The sequence below is a fragment of the Oncorhynchus kisutch genome, unplaced genomic scaffold, assembly GCF_002021735.2.
Source record: "Oncorhynchus kisutch isolate 150728-3 unplaced genomic scaffold, Okis_V2 Okis09a-Okis19a_hom, whole genome shotgun sequence".
Classification (NCBI taxonomy): domain Eukaryota; kingdom Metazoa; phylum Chordata; class Actinopteri; order Salmoniformes; family Salmonidae; genus Oncorhynchus; species Oncorhynchus kisutch.
In genome coordinates, this window is record NW_022261985.1 from 3611285 (window position 1) to 3631382 (window position 20098).

Here is a 20098-nt window from a genome sequence, read left to right on the forward strand (position 1 = left end):
TCTCAATACAAACCGGTCCTCTTGGCAGCTACTACCAGAGCCTGTTCAAGGGCACGTAAATATTTTATCTTACCCATTCACTCTCTGAAAGGCACACACACACACAATCCATGTCTCAAGGCTTAAACACTTTTAAACCTGTTTCCTCCCCTTCATCTACACTGATGGATTTAACGTGACATCAATAAGGGATCATAGCTTTCACCTGGTCAGTCTATGTCAAAGAGAGAGCAGGTGTTCATAATGTTTTGTACACTCAGTGTATATACTTCATTTCATTAAAACTAAGACAATTAAAAAGTACTGACTGTCAACACAACCTGTAGTAATATAAAAACCCAAACTACACTGACCTGACAACCTGTAAAAAACATTTCAGTCTGAGCTAAGTGCATGAAAGTGAGTAAATATACTTCTTTCTAGAACTCCAGATAAAGTAGAGAGATGTCAATAACCTTTATTGTCACTTTGCCTAATGTTTGGCCCAGGCATGAGTTCAGAGGGTTTGTCTGATTGATAGAATGCAGTTTAGAATACAAGTGTCCTGAGTGTCAGTCTGTTACTGCTTTCTTGTCAGCTCCTTTTTTTACATGACAATGAATGACAAGGGGATGTTCTCAATTGCATATTCCTCGAGTCCTTGTCTCCTTCTCAAAAACCATTGAAGGAGAAGGTCAGAGGGAAGAGAAGGAGACAGGGAGAGTGGGTGCGAGGAGTATGCAATTGAGAAGGCAACTCTTCCAGTTTACATGTGAAGTTTAGAATGAGTGTTTTTTTGGCGGGAAATTATTATTCTTGGTAAAACAACACTCCAGGTCATGAATGTCTAAAACTAGATAGTAGATATCCTATAATGGATCTATACATTTTAAAATATCTGCACTTTTTCTGGCCCAGAAAGTGATTTGGACAAACAAATCAATCCCCCAAAAATCTGTTTGGCCCTCAAGCAGAAAAGTTTGCCCATGCCTGCTTTAGAACACATTCTAGAGTTCAGAATGGATCTCTGTGACTTTAGAATACATTCTAGAGTTCAGAATGGATCTCTGTGACTTTAGAACACATTCTAGAGTTTAAAATGGAAATCTGTGACTTTAGAACACATTCTAGCATTTAGAATGTATTTCTGTGGATGCGGTCCTGTTCCATCTGAGACTTGGCCTTTTTCTTGAGCAGCAGGATGTGTTCAGAAAACTCCCTCACAGCCCCCAGGCCTGCAGCACTGTGGCAGGAGTATTTAGCAGCGTTGATCGCCACCACTGGGGCGTCCCGGGGTACTGCACTCAACCCAGCAAGGTTCAGACAGTCAACATCTGGTGCATCATTACCTGTAGAAGGGAGAGATGGAGGGATGAAATGGAGGTGTGAGATTCATTTGTATTTTATTTTACATCTATTTAAGTGTCCATACGGTGGTTATGGAAGTATTTTAAGAATGAGCTGATCTTGGACTACAGGAAAAGGCGGGCCAAACAGGCCCCCATTAAGAAGATTTAGCATGGGTCCCCAGATCCTCAAAAAGTTCTACAGCTGCACCATCGAGAGCATCGTGACCGGTTAATCACTGCCTGGTATGGCACCTGCTCGGCATCTGAACGTAAAGTGCTACAGAGGGTAGTGCGTACGGCCCAGTACATCACTGGGCCCAAGCTTCCTGCCATCCAGGACCTATATACTAGAGGAAAGAGGAAAGGCCAAAAAGTTGTCAATGACTCCAGTTACCCAAGTCATAGACTGTTCTCTCTGCTACCGCACTGCAAGCGGTACCAGAGCGCCAAGTCTAGGACCAAAAGGCTCCTTAACAGCTTCCACCCCAAAGCAATAAGACTGATGAACAATTAATCTATTTACATTGACACCCCAAACAACATCAATACTGATACAGGAAACACACAGGGAAGTAGACAGAAATAGGGAAGGCAATCAACAAATGAAAGGAGTCCAGGTGAGTCCAATGATGCGCTGCTGCGCATGATGGTGACCGGTGATGAAGCGCAGGTGTGTGTAACATGGTGACAGGTGTGCTTAATGAAGGCAGTCTGGCGCCCGAGAGGGAGAGCGGGAGCAGGCAAGTTATTTAATCAGTGAAGAACTTACATTCACTTCCTGGCAAGAGATAATGCAGGGATGAGAGGAGATAGATGGAGAGAGATGAAGGGTTGAGAAGAGAGAGAAATGACCACTGTAGCCAGGTTTTGTTTCACAAGATTTTGTCATTTCGCAATGAATTTGTCTACTTTCAACTTTTCTTTTTTTGATAACCTGATTGGAATACATTTTATTTAGGAGGAATAGGCCTGAGTTCTAGAGACCTACAGAGCTGCATGGTGTGGATGTCACACATCTCAGTAACAGAGGGGGGGTCTGGCGGCGGGTGGGGGACAGTACTTATCGAAGGTAAATCTGAACCACTTTCAGTTCAACTCTTTTATGCCTGAATGTACGCAAAAATTAAGAGAATTCAATGTTTAGACTTAATGCATCATAAAAATATTGATATTGCATTTATCCAGGAATCTCATTTGCGAGTAGGAGATATCCATCAGGATAAGGTGTATAACGTTGCTGCTTCGACTAGTGGAGCCTCTAAGTCCAAAGGCGTTGTTATTTTGATTAAAAGGAATATAACTTTAGTTATCGAAAAGACTAGCGAGGATACTTCTGGCTGCTTAGCTTCCATTTACACGTCTATGGCAAGAAAGTAGCATTTGTGTCTATCTATGCACCCGCTGTTTTCGAGGACAGCTTTTTTGCTGGGCTTACCAATAAATTGTTATCACTTTCAGAGTACGAATTGGTCATAGGGGCAGATATGAATGCAGCTTTCGATCTCAACCTTGATAGATCCACACATTAGTGTGGATGACTAAAGCATCATTAGTGTTGAATGGAATGACGGAACATCTCAGTACCTCTGTGTGGCGAGTTCAGAATCCGGGCATCAAAGATTATACCTGTTCTTCTGCATATCACAAATCATACTCTAGAATTGATTGTTTTCTATTCTCACGCACTCTAAGTATGTGCGTCATGCCAATATAAATATTGCCTGCGATGCTTTCAGATCATGATCCCCTGGTTACCCAAGTGGATATGAGCTTTAAGGTAAATAAAACAAAACGTTGGCATTTTAATATGACCCTTCGTCAAAACGAATTGTTCGTGGCTGAATTTCAATTTGCATTCTTAGAAAAAAACACAAGGACTCTGTAGAGGACCCCAGGTTTACATGGATGGCTACTAAAGGGTTTATCACAGACTTTACATCTTATGCATCTGACCTCAATAAAGCCAGGAATCCTAGAATCAAGTTATTGGAGGAAAAATGTCAATAATTTCAACAAACCCTGAAAAGGAAATACTCAAATAATGTCAGCAATGATTTGAGGGTGGTTAAACTGGAACTGAATGGTTTATTAAGGAGGAGAGCTGAGTTCATGCATAGAGTGAGGCAGAACTATCATTTTAATGGGAGCAAACCAAGCAGGCTTCTAGCATTAAAATTGAAACAAAGTGAATCTTGTACAATCCCTGTTTTTAAAGGCTTACTTTCTGATCCACAGAAAAGTAATGCAACATTTCAGTCTTTTTACCAGGAGTGATATACATATTCTATCCAGGTTGAACCAGACAAATGCAGTTTTTAGATCATCTTGATTTGCTCGTATTGGAGGAGAAGCAATCTGTGGATCTGGGCCGACCCATCTCATTAGAGGAACTGGAGTCAGCACTGAAAGGTGCTAAAAAGGGGAAAGATCACCTGTCCCGGATGGCATTCCCCCTGAACTGTTACTACAAATCACCTGTCCTGGATGGCATTCCCCCTGAGCTGTTACTACAAATCACCTGTCCTGGATGGCATTCCCCCTGAGCTGTTACTACAAATCACCTGTCCTGGATGGCATTCCCCCTGAGCTGTTACTACAAATCACCTTTTCCGGATGGCATTCCCCCTGAGCTGTTACTACATATCACCTGTCCCGGATGGCATTCCCCCTGAGCTGTAACTACAAATCACCTGTCCCGGATGGCATTCCCCCTGAGCTGTTACTACAAATCACCTTTTCCAGATGGCATTCCACCTGAGCTGTTACTACAAATCGCCTGTCCCGGATGGCATTCCACCTGAGCTGTTACTACAAACACCTGTCCTGGATGGCATTCCACCTGAGCTGTAACTACAAATCACCTGTCCTGGATGGCATTCCACCTGAGCTGTTACTACAAATTAACTTGCCCGGATGGCATTCCCCCTGAGCTGTTACTACAAATCACCTGTCCCGGATGGCATTCCCCCTGAGCTGTCACTACAAATGACCTGTCCCGGATGGCATTCCCCCTGAGCTGTTACTACAAATCACCTTTTCCGGATGGCATTCCCCCTGAGCTGTTACTACAAATCGCCTGTCCCGGATGGCATTCCCCCTGAGCTGTAACTACAAATCACCTGCCCCGGATGGCATTCCCCCTGAGCTGTTACTACAAATCACCTTTTCCAGATGGCATTCCACCTGAGCTGTTACTACAAATCGCCTGTCCCGGATGGCATTCCACCTGAGCTGTTACTACAAACACCTGTCCTGGATGGCATTCCACCTGAGCTGTAACTACAAATCACCTGTCCTGGATGGCATTCCACCTGAGCTGTTACTACAAACCACCTGTCCCGGATGGCATTCCACCTGAGCTGTAACTACAAATCACCTGTCCTGGATGGCATTCCACCTGAGCTGTTACTACAAACCACCTGGCCCGGATGGCATTCCACCTGAGCTGTTACCACAAACCACCTGGCCCGGATGGCATTCCAACTGAACTGTTACTACATTTTGGGGGAATTTTAGGACCAGTATTATTGGAGTAAATTCATTTGGCCATCGACAGGTTTTTTTTTCATGAGTATATTAACTCTGCATTAATCTCTCTACTGCCAAAGAAAGGGAACGATCACACAGACTGCAAATTATCGTCCGATATATTTAATTAATTCGGACCAAAAATTGTATTGAAAAGTATTAAAAGTATTTGGATAAGTTGATTCACATGGACCAGTCAGGTTTTATGAAAGGTCTCCTTGCAGCTGACAATGTCAGACCATGAATGCATGTAATACATGAAGCACAACAGCTGGACACGCCATGTGCTGTGCTGTCTCTAGATGCTGAGAAGGCTTTGACAGGCTTGATTGGCAGTACTTGTGGGCTGTTTTAGAGAAATTTGGTTTGGGAAATAATTTTATTGATATGGTTTGTGTGTTATATACTAACACTGTTGCTATGGTTTCTACTAATGGCGTACACTCAAGTCCATTCCCTATTTTTCAGGGATGTAGACAAGGAGATGTCCTATCCCCAACGTTATTCATTTAGTCACTAGAGCCTTTAGCCCAACATCTAAGGCAGAATGTAGTGGGGCTTCTCCTATACTGATTACATCCTCCTCTCATACCATATCACTATATGCAGACAATATTCTCTATCAAAAATTAAATCTCCTCTTTATTATCCACATTTGAAGAATTCAAATTGCTGTCCGGGTATGAAATAAATTTGATAAAATCAGCATTAATGTCACTGAATGAAGCGGCCAAAAAAGTTTCACTTCCCTCAACAATTCCTGTGAAAACACAGCTCATGTGTTTGGGTATTAGTATACAAACATCTCTGCATGGTCTGGTGAAGTTTAATTATGACAAGATGAACGAAAAGGAAGGAAGGAAGGAAGTTGAACGGGATTTAACAGTTTGGGAGAAGTTATCTGCTTCTTTACAAACTAGGGGCAGCTTCCATAAAGATGAATGTGTTTCTACGTATTAGTTTCCTGAGCATGATGATCCCACTCCCTCCACCAGTAGACTATTGGGGAAGGATTGATAAACATATACATACATACCTTTGGAATGGAAAACATCCAAAGATTAGGTGTAACAATGACAGAAGTGTCATGGTGGACTTGCATTACCAAATGTTTGTATTTACCACCAGTCTTTCCAGTTACGCCCACTTAGATCATGGTTTGATCAGTCTACATCAGTCTTTCCAGTTACGCCCACTTAGATCATGGTTTGATCAGTCTACATCAGTCTTTCCAGTTACGCCCACTTAGATCATGGTTTGATCAGTCTACATCAGTCTTTCCAGTTACGCCCACTTAGATCATGGTTTGATCAGTCTACATCAGTCTTTCCAGTTACGCCCACTTAGATCATGGTTTGATCAGTCTACATCAGTCTTTCCAGTTACGCCCACTTAGATCATGGTTTGATCAGTCTACATCAGTCTTTCCAGTTACGCCCACTTAGATCATGGTTTGATCAGTCTACATCAGTCTTTCCAGTTACGCCCACTTAGATCATGGTTTGATCAGTCTACATCAGTCTTTCCAGTTACGCCCACTTAGATCATGGTTTGATCAGTCTACATCAGTCTCTTGGAGAACTATTGAGGAAGAACTTGTTTCACCTACCTTCATACGTTTTGATTGACATGAACGCAAAAGTATTACTCAAAATAGAATGTTAAGATTCCACTATATTACAAACTGTACTATAAAACTCAAATGAATTAGTAATAGTAGTACTATTTGTAGTAGTAGCAGTTGTAGCAGCAGCAGCAGTAGTAGTAGTAGTAGTAGTAGTAGTAGTAGTCGTAGTAAATTGTTAAATGAAAAGAACAGTGAGTTTACCCATATAGGCGACCTCCTTCCAGTCCAGATCCTTGTCATCCATCATGGCTTTGACCTCACCCTGGATGTCCTTGCCCAGCTGCCTGACCTCGCAGCCTGTCCTCTGGGATAGATTGTCAGCCAGGGCCTTGGTCAGGAGGTCCTCACTGGATGAGATCAGGATCACCTGGAGGAGACAGAATAAAACAAATGTCTATGCTCTCTGTTTTGTATGGAAGCTCTGTTTTGTATGGAAGCTCTGTTTTGTATGGAAGCTCTGTTCTATGATTTGTACAGACTGAGTGTAAGGAGGAAATATCAGTTCATATTCAGTATAGAGTGATTAACACAATGTTTAACATACAGTATTTAGAGTTCTGTAATACAAATAATTCCCAGTGTTCTGTTTGTGACATTCAAGGTGCAGGTTGATGGTCACTAGACTTGATAGTGAATGTTATGGATTATTGTCTTATCTGTTGATAGTGATTGACACCAGACTGGATGTACAAGGTCTGAGGACACACTGATTATTCACTGTTGTATTGTATTGACATTGTGTGTGAACTCGGTTGATTCTGTAGCAGCTGGACATGTCACTGCCTTTTGTTTTGTCTTCCTACAAGCCTCTGGCCTGGTGTTTATCTGGTGCTGTCTGATTAGGATATAAAGGGCCTGTCTCCAAGAGGCTGGTGTTTACAGAACATTTGGTGCTGTCTGATTAGGATATAAAGGGTCTGTCTCCAAGAGGCTGGTGTTTACAGAACATTTGGTGCTGTCTGATTAGGATATAAAGGGTCCGTCTCCAAGAGGCTGGTGTTTACAGAACATTTGGTGCTGTCTGATTAGGATATAAAGGGTCCGTCTCCAAGAGGCTGGTGTTTACAGAACATTTGGTGCTGTCTGATTAGGATATAAAGGGTCTGTCTCCAAGAGGCTGGTGTTTACAGAACATTTGGTGCTGTCTGATTAGGATATAAAGGGCCTGTCTCCAAGAGGCTGGTGTTTACAGAACATTTGGTGCTGTCTGATTAGGATATAAAGGGTCTGTCTCCAAGAGGCTGGTGTTTACAGAACATTTGGTGCTGTCTGATTAGGATATAAAGGGTCTGTCTCCAAGAGGCTGGTGTTTACAGAACATTTGGTGCTGTCTGATTAGGATATAAAGGGCCCGTCTCCAAGAGGCTGGTGTTTACAGAACATTTGGTGCTGTCTGATTAGGATATAAAGGGCCTGTCTCCAAGAGGCTGGTGTTTACAGAACATTTGGTGCTGTCTGATTAGGATATAAAGGGCCTGTCTCCAAGAGGCTGGTGTTTACAGAACATTTGGTGCTGTCTGATTAGGATATAAAGGGCCCGTCTCTAAGAGGCTGGTTTTTACACAACATTTGGTGCTGTCTGATTAGGATATAAAGGGCCTGTCTCCAAGAGGCTGGTGTTTACAGAACATTTGGTGCTGTCTGATTAGGATATAAAGGGCCTGTCTCCAAGAGGCTGGTGTTTACAGAACATTTGGTGCTGTCTGATTAGGATATAAAAGGTCTGTCTCCCTGTTGCAACTTGTAATAAATCAGAATGATTTTTGATTGACTGCTCTCCTTTTTGTTCACCTGGAAATTCATATTACAACATAGACATTACAACATAGACATTACACCATAGACATTACAACATAGACATTACACCATAGACATTACACCATAGACATTACACCATAGACATTACACCATAGACATTACAACATAGACATTACAACATAGACATTACAACATAGACATTACAACATAGACATTACAACATAGACATTACAACATAGACATTACAACAGACAATACAACATAGACAATACACCATAGACAATACAACATAGACATTACAACATAGACATTACAACATAGACAATACATTAATTTGTGGTAGCAGTCATTGTAAAAAATAAAGTAACACCTGTCTGTCACTGTTTGATCTTTTAAAACACAATGAATGAATCACCAGTAGTCATCTCATTATCTTTGTATCTCCACTCCCTCTTTCTGCAGTGTGTGTTCTATATGTACAGTATCTGTACCTCCACTCCCTCTCTCTGCAGTGTGTTTGTTCTATATGTACAGTATCTGTACCTCCACTCCCTCTCTCTGCAGTGTGTGTTCTATATGTACAGTATCTGTACCTCCACCCCCTCTCTCTACAGTGTGTGTGTTCTATATGTTCTATATGTACAGTATCTGTACCTCCACTCCCTCTCTCTGCAGTGTGTGTGTTCTATATGTTCTATATGTACAGTATCTGTACCTCCACTCCCCTCTCTCTGCAGTGTGTGTTCTATATGTACAGTATCTGTACCTCCACTCCCTCTCTCTGCAGTGTGTGTGTTCTATATGTTCTATATGTACAGTATCTGTACCTCCACTCCCTCTCTCTGCAGTGTGTGTTCTATATGTACAGTATCTGTACCTCCACTCCCTCTCTCTGCAGTGTGTGTGTTCTATATGTTCTATATGTACAGTATCTGTACCTCCACCCCCTCTCTCTGCAGTGTGTGTGTTCTATATGTTCTATATGTACAGTATCTGTACCTCCACTCCCTCTCTCTGCAGTGTGTGTGTTCTATATGTTCTGTATCTGTACCTCCACCCCCTCTCTCTACAGTGTGTGTGTTCTACATGTTCTGTATCTGTACCTCCACCCCCTCTCTCTGCAGTGTGTTTGTTCTACATGTTCTGTATCTGTACCTCCACCCGCTCTCTCTGCAGCATGCGGATACCCATAGTATCTCTGGTGTTGACTGAGACCATCTCCTCTCCAGAGACAGAGATGAGGACGCGGCCGTCAGTCAGACAGCCGGAGACGTTACACAGCAGCAGGCGCACCACCTCAGGCTTGTCCAGGCCAAAGTAACCAAACCTGGACAGGAACAACACACACAGGGACAACATTTGGACAACCACTCCTCTGTGTTACAGCATTGTTCATTGTGTTGCTTTACCACAAAATCGAATTATATTTAAAGTGCATTCAAATAAACACTTTCAGAGAGAGAGAGAGACAGACAGGGAGATAGAGAGACAGACAGAGACAGACAGGGAGACAGAGAGACAGACAGAGACAGAGAGAGACAGGGAGACAGAGAGAGACAGGGAGACAGAGACAGGGAGACAGAGAGAGACAGGGAGACAGAGAGACAGACAGAGAGACAGAGACAGAGAGAGACAGACAGGGAGAGACAGAGACAGACCGAGACAGAGACAGACATGGAGACAGAGAGACAGACAGAGACAGAGAGAGAGACCGAGACAGAGACAGAGAGACAGACAGAGACAGAGAGAGAGACCGAGACAGAGACAGAGAGACAGACAGAGACAGAGAGAGAGACCGAGACAGAGACAGAGAGACAGACAGAGACAGAGAGAGAGACAGAGACAGACAGAGAGACAGAGACAGACAGAGACAGAGAGAGAGACAGAGACAGACAGAGAGAGAGACAGAGACAGACAGAGACAGAGAGAGACAGACAGGGAGAGACAGAGACAGACCGAGAGAGAGACAGAGACAGACAGGGAGACAGAGGTAGATCGGAGTGAATGACTTGAACAGAGAGTGAACTTGAAATTGTAGGTCAGTGATTTCAGACTACCTCAGTACTCTCTGTTCTGCCACGGGCCAGTCGATATCCACATCAATATCCACACTGTACTCTGGCAGCATCTCATAGTAAGCCCACTTCCCCCCCTGAGAAAGACAACAACACAAAGTGTATTTCTATTAGCATTCAAAACACCAGTTAACAATAGAATATCTAGTAGTATCACAGATCAGTCCATCTCTCAGTGTGTATGTTGTTTCTAGTCAGGCTCACATCCACTGAATGAATAAACGTTCTTGATCCCCTGAGGGGAATAGGGTTCACCACCAGCAACAGACATACACATCAGGGCCTGTATTCATAAAGCATCTCAGAGTAGGGCTGCTGATCTAGGATCAGGTCCTCCCTGTCCATATAGACGTATTCATAATGATTGAAAAAAGAAAACTGATCCTAGACCAGCACTCCTATCCTGAAATGCTTTGTGACTATGGGCCCTGATGGGGTATAGTGCCAGTTACCTGCAGGCCTCTCTCTATCGTCGCTCTGGTATAAATGTAGAAAGATCCGTTCTCACACAGCTCTCCATCCCAGTCCTGTCTCCGGGGCCTGTTACACGGGTCTAAGTTCAGAGGCTGGGTGGCTACACTACCTGAACAGGAGAGAGAACACATAGTCAATGTTATAGGTTTTAACTAGAAACTAGACTACTTCCTGGTCAGGAGAAAAACTCATTTGTCTAAACACCCCTCATCTCTCTATTGTGATACACAGTGATTAGTGGTGGATGGAGTTACTTCAATGTAATGTGCTTGTGAAAGATACTATATTTACAGTTGAAGTCGGAAGTTTACATACACCTCAGCCAAATACATTTAAACTCAGTTTTTCACAATTCCTGACATTTAATCCTAGTAAAAATTCACTGTTTTAGGTCAGTTAGGATCACCACTTTATTTTAAGAATGTGAAATGTCAGAATAATAGAGAGAATTATTTATTTCAGCTTTAATTTCTTTCATCACATTCCCAGTGGGTCAGAAGTTTACATACACTCAATTAGTATTTGGTAGCATTGCCTTTTCAATGCTTTAACTTGGGTCAAACGTTTTGGGTAGCCTTCCACAAGCTTCCCACAATAAATTGGGTGAATTTTGGCCCATTCCTCCTGACAGAGCTGGTGTAACTGAGTCAGGTTTGTAGGCCTCCTTGCTCACACAAGCTTTTTCAGTTCTGCCCATGGGATTGAGGTCAGGGCTTTGTGGTGGCCACTCCAATACCTTGACTTTGTTGTCCTTAAGCCATTTTGCCACAACTTTGGAAGTATGCTTTGGAGTCATTGTCCATTTGGAAGACCCATTTACGACCAAGCTTTAACTTGACTGATGTCTTGAGATGTTGCTTCAAAATATCCACATAATTTTCCTCCCTCATGATGCCATCTATTTTGTGAAGTGCACCAGTCCCTCCTGCAGCAAAGCAACCCCCACAACATGATGCTGCCACCCCCGTGATTCACGGTTGGGATGGTGTTCTTCGGCTTGCAAGCCTCCCCTTTTTCCTCCAAACATAATGATGGTCATTATGACCATACAGTCCTATTTTTGTTTCATCAGACCGGAGGACATTTCTCCAAAAAATACGAGCTTTGTCCCCATGTGCAGTTGCAAACCATAGTCTGGCTTTTGGCGGTTTTGGAGCAGTGGCTTCCTCCTTTGAGTCAATTGGAGGTGTACCTGTGGATTCCTCCTTGCTGAGCGGCCTTTCAGGTTATGGCGATATAGGACTCGTTTTACTGTGAATATAGATACTTTTGTACCTGTTTCCTCCAGCATCTTCACAAGGTCCTTTGCTGTTGTTCTGGGATTGATTTGTACTTTTCGCACCATAGTATGTTCATCTCTAGGAGACAGAACGCGTCTCCTTCCTGAGCGGTATGACAGCTGGGTGGTCCCATGGTGTTTATACTTGTGTACTATTGTTTGTACAGATGAACGTGGTACCTTCAGGCATTTTGGAAATTGCTCCCAAGGATGAACCAGACTTGTGGAGGTCTACAACTTCTTTTCTGAGGTCATGGCTGATTTCTTTAGATTTTCCCATGATGTCAAGCAAAGAGGCACTAGTTTGAAGGAAGTTCCTTGAAATACATCCACAGGTACACCTCCAATTGACTCAAATGATTTCAATTAGCCTATCAGAAGCTTCTAAAGCCATGACATCCTTTTCTGGAGTTTTACAAGTTATTTAAAGGCACAGTCAACTTAGTGTATGTAAACTTCTGACCCAGTGGAATTGTGATAGATTATTTCACTTATAATTCACTCTGTGTGTAAACAATTGTTGGAAAAATTACTTGCCAAAACCGACTTGCCAAAACTATAGTTTATTAACAAGAAATTTGTGGAGTGGTTGAAAAACGAGTTTTAATGACTCCAACCTAAGTGTGTGTAAACTTCCGACTTCAACTGTACATATGTCACGGCCGTCGAAAGAAGTGAACCAAAGTGCAGTGTGGAGCGCGTACATTTTCCTTTTTATTTAAAATGTCAACCAACAAAACAACTGTGAAGCTTACAGGGCTACGATGCCTCTAACAAAGTTAACTACCCACACTGAAAGGAGGGAAAAAGGGCTACCTAAGTATCATTCCCAATGAGAGACAACAATAGACAGCTGTCCCTGATTGAGAACCATACCTGGCCAAAACATAGAAAACAAAACATAGAATACACACCCCACGTCACACCCTGACCTAACCAAATAGAGAAATAAAACGTCTCTAAGGTCAGGGCGTGACAACATGTCAGTCATTTAGCAGACGCTCTTATAAACACAATCCATTATCATTGAGCATTAGCATCTTACATCAAGATATGATGGGTAGGTGTTTTCAAACACACAATATCTAGGGCACTAGAGTTTTTCCTGGCTCTGGTCACATGGTCAGGACAAACTCCTGACCCTAAAGTGAGGGACAGTTTTTCCTCAGGCACAGTGTAGTGGAAAATGTTATATGCTGTACACATTGTGTTCTTTCTCAAGGTTGGCATGTTCTGTAAACTGTCTGACAATGAGAATTGTTGTTTTGTGTTATTAAGTTGCGATGTGCTTATGGTTTGTTCACAGGGTGTGAGTTAAGCAGAAGAGGACCTAGATACAAGATAACCTCCCTCACTCTCCCACCCTGATACTCATTCCTTGTATCTGTGTCTGCTTAGTCATGCTGAGGAGACTTGTTTGTGCAGCGGTATAAAGGACAAGTGAAGGGACTGACCCTTCAGATCTCCTGACAGACCTGAACATTAAGTTTGTTGGAACCTCTCCAGTTAACTGATAATAAGTGTAAGGTCCTAAACATAACACATGGCTGTCCTGTACCTCCTTTCTTCACCTCCTGCCAGCGGAAGTGGTGTAGTCGGACCACGGATAAGACGGACGTGAAGCCCTGCTTGGTGATCATCTCCAGGGCCTCCTTCAGGTGGAAGGGGTGCAGGCAGGGAGACGTGGCCTGGATGTGACAGATCACATCCACCTCTGGAGGAGGACAACACAACAGATATTTGATTTATCCATTATTTAATCAGGTAGCCACAGATGATATGACACATGAATACATCTACATGGTTACTGTTGACATCTGTATCCATGGAGTAGGACCCACTTCCTTTGGATAGCACCCTATTCATGGGTTGTCTATAGCCGCTCTCACACTATCAACAATCTACCACCTGAAACTCTTAATACCAGACGTGCTTCTACATCTGCATTGCTTAGTCTTTTGGGTTTTAGGCTGGGTTTCTGGATAAGCACTTTGTGACTTCTGCGGACTAAAAAGGGCTTTATAAAGAAATGTGATTGATTGATTGATTGATATGCAACACTTTCCTAGGGTTGGGATTAGGGTTATGTTATTAGAAATTGACTTAAAAGAAAACAGCATGAGAGCATTATCATGTGAGCAACTGTGCAGGGGGCACAATAACTGTCACTGATTGGCTGGAGAGGGGTGAGTCAGACTACACACCTGGTTTCCCAGACTGGTGTTCTCAGGTTCTGATTAAAAAGCAGGAAGGAAAAACAGCAGCAGGCTCTGCGGCCCTGAAGGTCGTATGTTTCAAGTGTCTCGGAGTTGGAGTGCTGATTTAGCTCATAGATCACAACAAATAAGACTACATGGACAGGGGGGACCTGATCCCAGATCAGTATTCCTATTCTGAGATGCTTGATCCATGCCGTCCCAGAGCCTTAGCCAAGCTAGCTTGATTCCTCACGCCTCCCTTCTTGGCTCCTTCTCAAAGCACATTGGAGCAGAAGATCTGAGGTTCCTCCACTCAGATCTCCTCCTCTACTGCATCTTGAGGAGAAAAGGAGAGAGGACACAAGGAATCAAGGAAATACACTTGACATTCACCCCCTACCTGGGTTTAATCGGGCGAATTCCTGGATGGTGTCAAGAGAGCTGGAGGAGTCTTTGGACACCTCTGGGCTCCTGCGGTGAACCTGAGCTCCCCATGCCTTGGCTACCTTCTCAATGTCATCATGGTCAGTTGATACCCACACACTGGGAGAAAGAACGGAACAAGTTGATTCCTCAGGCTTTGTAACAAGTAGGCTGCATCAGTGTAATCCAGTCTTGTGTGGCCGAGCCCAAACCAGGGAGTCCATTCAGAGACTGTACACTAACTTTCAGACAAACTCTCTCAATAAGAATCTGACATGGGTATACATATTTATACACCAAACAGTTACTAATGTATAGTTATGACCAGGAGTTAAAGTAGATGTTATTTCTTCTCAGTATGGAACCTCCTATGTGTGAACATGCGTGTACTAAAACAATGCATGGGCCTAACAGGACCGGTTCTGGACGTTCTGCTGCCCTAGGCAAGACAAAAACAATGGCCACTATCCCCCTAACCTAGAATAGTGTAATGCAGGGGTTGGCAATAGGTTTGGCCTTAGGCCAGTTTTTTTCTCAGCTAATAGTTGTAGAACAGAACATTATAGAGGTCCCATTCATGATTAAACTACAAATTAAACACATTTTAACACATCTGGTTACTAGGCTATATAATGTCAATAACATATCCTAATATTTTCAATCTGATTACACTGCTAAAATCACTAATGTCTCTATTAAATTATTTTGTTATTTTCCTTTGTGCCTTGATTGGGCTAAAACAGCTTGCAGTCAAGACAAAATGTCACTCAGAAAAAGTTTCAAAAGAAAGGTGGAAATGCAAATAGACGTGTCAGGGAAGAATGGACAGAGGAATAGGTTTTCTTACCATATTTCTCCAATATCAAACCAGAGTGTAATGTTTGCAACGAAACGGTTACTGTTTGCAAATCATTAAATATTAGACATTATGAATCTAAGCATGGTAGTTTCAAAAGTTACCTTTCCACCCAGACAGAGACCCCACGAAGTAGAAAAATGTCATCTTTAACTGCTGGCTACTCATCCGTTGCTTAACTCAACAACGTAATTGCTTCCCTAAAAGCTGCCTGGGTTTAAACATAAACTCTTTTCAGAAAGTGAAAAGCTCAATTAATAGGGATAGATTAGCCAAGTATCATTGTTTTGGGGCAGAATAATGTGAGGTGTTAGGTTTTGTTGGATGTACGTCTTGGTCAGTTTGGTTCGGGAAATGCCGTCCAGGTCAAAACACCGCTCTAGGTGTGCCGGTGTTGTACCGAAAATCTCCCCTATGACAGAATTCTCCCCCCCCTGCGACTTACTTGCTAGTTGAGATTTTTGCTCTTCACCCCGTTGTCAGTTTAGCCTACATTTCACTGATTTTAGTAGCAGAAATCATTTTTGTCTGCAGTTTATTTTGTATTAGTCTATAAATAAATCTCTTTGTCAAAATTCGTCATCTCTCCCATGTCTTATTCTACTAGTATGTTTGAAAGTGTAAGGATAATAATTCAGCCATAGTTGTTCTGAAATGTTTATTGCTTGCCAACATTAGACTCCCTCCATGTTTAATATAACACACACACATTCATTATTCATTTCGGTTGCCTATCCTGATGTGATGTGCATTCTACAGAAAATATTTGACTCTGATGTGTACCACAGATAGTATTTGACTCTGATGTGTACCACAGATAGTATTTGACTCTGATGTGTACCACAGAAAGTATTTGACTCTGATGTGTACCACAGAAAGTATTTGACTCTGATGTGTACCACAGAAAGTATTTGACTCTGATGTGTACCACAGAAAGTATTTGACTCTGATGTGTACCACAGAAAGTATTTGACTCTATCCACAAAAGTAAGGACATTAGAAGGGTGGGGGGATTCTGACAGGGGGGAGATTTTCGGCACAACATCGGCCGTGGGTCCTAATCATATAGTTCTACTCAGAATCCCTATTAATTCAATAACATCTCTGTGGGCCTAGTCATAAAGATTTGTCATTTGACTTTTAAAATCTATTACCTTTTATTGTGGCATAAACACAACCAGTCATGATGTTTTCATCTGATTGTCAAACAATCATATTCAAATGGCTCCTTTACAAGGCTACCTGCGCACGTTCATCCACCCGCAACATATTTCCAACCTCCAAACAGTGGTGAATGGAAAGAGAGACATCTGTTACACAAAACACCAACAAGTGTATTGACATTTGGCAAGTCTTACTGAACTTTCTCCCTTGGTTATGACAGATGCATCATAAACAGCATCGACTATCACTAATAAACAATAATTGCATGCATTTGGTGCAGCTAACTAACGTTACTATTAACAAAGGCGTCAGAGCAAGTCCATATACCGTAGCCAGATTAGAAATACATTTGACTATTAGATTGAACTGAATTACCTGTCAAACTGTTTGGAGTCCACTGCAGCTCTCAGAACCCATCCGATGAGGGGGACACCGGCGAGCATTTTGATATTCTTCAAGGGGATCCCCTTACTGCCTCCCCTCGCCAGGATCAGGGCTGCGATGTGTCTCTTCTCACCGCTGTCTTTAATAACCTTTGCTTTTCTGTCTCTCACATCTTCGATGCCCGATAGCGTACGTTTGTTTGCAGCAGCCATTGAAAGGATCAGTAGCCGGGTGGGCAGACAATAGTCTTGTAGCGGTAGCGATGGATAGCAGTCGTCTGAAGTATCTAGCACCTTGCTTTCTAACTCACTGTAACTAGCTAGCTACGTACTTAGTTTACATGACCTACTACGGCTTAAACTGTGTGAAGGAAATCCTACAAATGTTACATGTGCACAGTAAAAAAGAGGCGTAGACCTGCTAGCTTTACTCGGAGGTAATTTCAACAACGATTCATTTTCATGCCATAGTAACAATTTCAGTTGAACTATTTACAGAATTTACTCTGGTAACGGGTTAACTGGCAAAGTCAAGAAAACGATGATCGCGCTTCAATGAGGGGATTCGATTATCTGATCCGGGTATCCCGGGTCGGAGGAGGTATATCGGGTAAAACGTGATTGCATTCATTTTGGAACCGGGCTACCTCCCGGGCGTGAGCCAGGTTCAAATGCCGTGTTCATGTGCCAGTCGGAACTCTGAAACTCTGAAATGTCCGACTTGCAAAATGGTTGAACGTGGCAGGTGTATAACTACAACCAGATAGCAAGTCTGAAATGTCAGAGTTTCCTTGTTCCGATTAGTATGTGAATGCGGCAAAATCCGCTCAAAATCAGTGACAGGCTAGATAAAGCACCGGTGGGAATGAGTATGATTCTGTGTTTTTACATGTAAAAGTCATTGCTTTTTTATTAAACATACATTTAAAAAAAATGCTTTATCTGCCTTCCCAATGAAAACTGGTTCGAAAATTGGAACATATATTTTATGGAAAAGAGATGTATGTTTCTGGAAGATGCATCATGCTACCTTGTTGACATGCCTTTGATGTGCATTTGAATCCCAAACCATGCCCTCCCCCGAACAACTCTCTCAGTGGGCACTCCACTGTCACGTGTTGCTGACTAAACTCCCAGAGAGTGACTAGGGGATCAATAGAGTACCACAGTATGAGTCATAGTACCTATAAAACCTAGCGGTCAAACAAGGAAACGGTTCCAATTGTTTTTCCCCCATTCATCTTTCCCATAGGGGATTTAAGAAACACTTAAAATAAGGGCTGTGTTTCATGTAGGCTTACCCTGGCATGACATTTTGATAACCGTGTAAATCTCTCTAGGACAAGGTGACTTTGATCAATATATTCACCTGTATTTACCTCCCCAAAATGAAATGGTAATACTAGCTGGGAATGTGGCTAATCATAAAGAACTACAAATACCATGATGATCTGGATGAGACTGCCAAATCAATTAACTATCTAATGTTAGCTAAATGTAGTGATGAATAAATTGGCTAAATATCTTTAAATTGACAATTCTGTTAACCATGGACATCACCAGGACATGGCTTTCTGGGCTTTAGCCCAGAATGATTTGGGTCAGTCCCAAATATTTTACTCTGCTGTTGCAGTGGTGTAAAATAAATTGTACCACTTAGTTCATAGAGCTTTGATTAGGTGAAGCTTCCGAAGTCATCCAACCATTATAATCAGGGGTGCTGGTGCACATATTTTTCAAGATCACTTAATGATTAATTAGTATTTTACATAACAAACCGAATATAATAGCAGGATAATGTCAGGCTACTGTTATAAAAAAAAACACCATGTCATGTCTTATGACAATGTAGGATGATTGTGCTGAAATGTTTTTTTTTCTTCTGATGCTGTGGTTGTGTTTAACTCCATCTGCTCTAAAATTCAATTAGTTAGGCAGGTTAGCCACCCTTACATCATTCAGAAATTCTAAATGCATATACCCATTAAACTGATTGGGATCAAATGGTTGGCTGCATGCAGCATGGCCGTTTCACCTGTAAAATGTGAAGAATTATGATTCACGATTGACACTGATGATGGCCTAATTTATGATAAGGTAGGCCTAATTTAGTGTTTTAGGATTGAAAATATATAAAATGTTCCTTTCGCCACTTACAGTATGTGTAGGCATAGGCAATCATGCAATTTGGATGATGCATTGTATGTATATTCTAATTAACCAATAGGCTTAATTACGGTACAAACTTTCATTCAGAAATGATGGCTTAATAGGGCGCCTAACAAAACACCACTACACCTCTGGTTGTAATAAATGTCAAGACGTGTGGTCAACTGATCGTTCCAGCACCGTTTTGATTGGGACAGTCATTTCGCTGCTTTGAGACAAGCATGGGAACTCATCTTGATAAATAAATCATGTCAGATTTGAGTTTTCACTGAATCTCCGTTTGGATATGTGGTTATAATTAGGCTTGGAAATGTTAGCTAAGTTGATGTGAGTGCTCATGATCATTAGTCTCGCAATTTAAAGCAATGCAGATCTCTACACACACATTAGGCCCATAGCCTTCCTGATAAGCTTCCCTGATGTCACTTAGGCTACTGATGCGAATAGACATTTGTACACTTTTCCCATAGGCTATTCGAGTCATTTGACGTATGTTTTTATTGTTTTAAAAGCTCATACGGCCTACAACGTTTCAATAACAATATAGCTATTGGCTTCATTGACTTTACTGAATTTATTATCGTAATTGTAGGCTACTTGTTGATAGATTATTATCGTAAATATTATTTTAACAGTAGGCCTAACACACAATAATCTCATATGGGGTTAGTGACCACAATCAATTGAATGAATAATAAGAAGGGTTGATTAATTTATTTGGCCTTGGAAGAAAGGCTGGAAGAAAATATAGCGCTGCAGGAAGGGATGCTGGAGGTGCTGCAGATAAATTGAAATACATTTGCCAAATTAAATAATTACTCCTCTATAAATAAATT

General features: G+C 42.0%; 1 protein-coding gene across 1 annotated transcript; it reads right to left on the reverse strand.

Annotated features, from left to right (window-relative positions):
• Positions 1 to 432: 432 nt before the first annotated feature.
• On the reverse strand, positions 433 to 17664 carry LOC109877423 (N-acylneuraminate cytidylyltransferase). The gene is made up of 8 exons (XM_031815452.1): positions 17086 to 17664; positions 14668 to 14810; positions 13628 to 13783; positions 10769 to 10899; positions 10299 to 10393; positions 9397 to 9568; positions 6685 to 6850; positions 433 to 1328 (listed from the first exon to the last, which is right to left on the reverse strand). Exons 1-8 carry the CDS (start codon positions 17304 to 17306, stop codon positions 1114 to 1116), a joined length of 1299 nt encoding a protein of 432 aa, XP_031671312.1. The 5' UTR covers positions 17307 to 17664; the 3' UTR covers positions 433 to 1113.
• Between the last annotated feature and the right edge of the window lie 2434 nt (positions 17665 to 20098).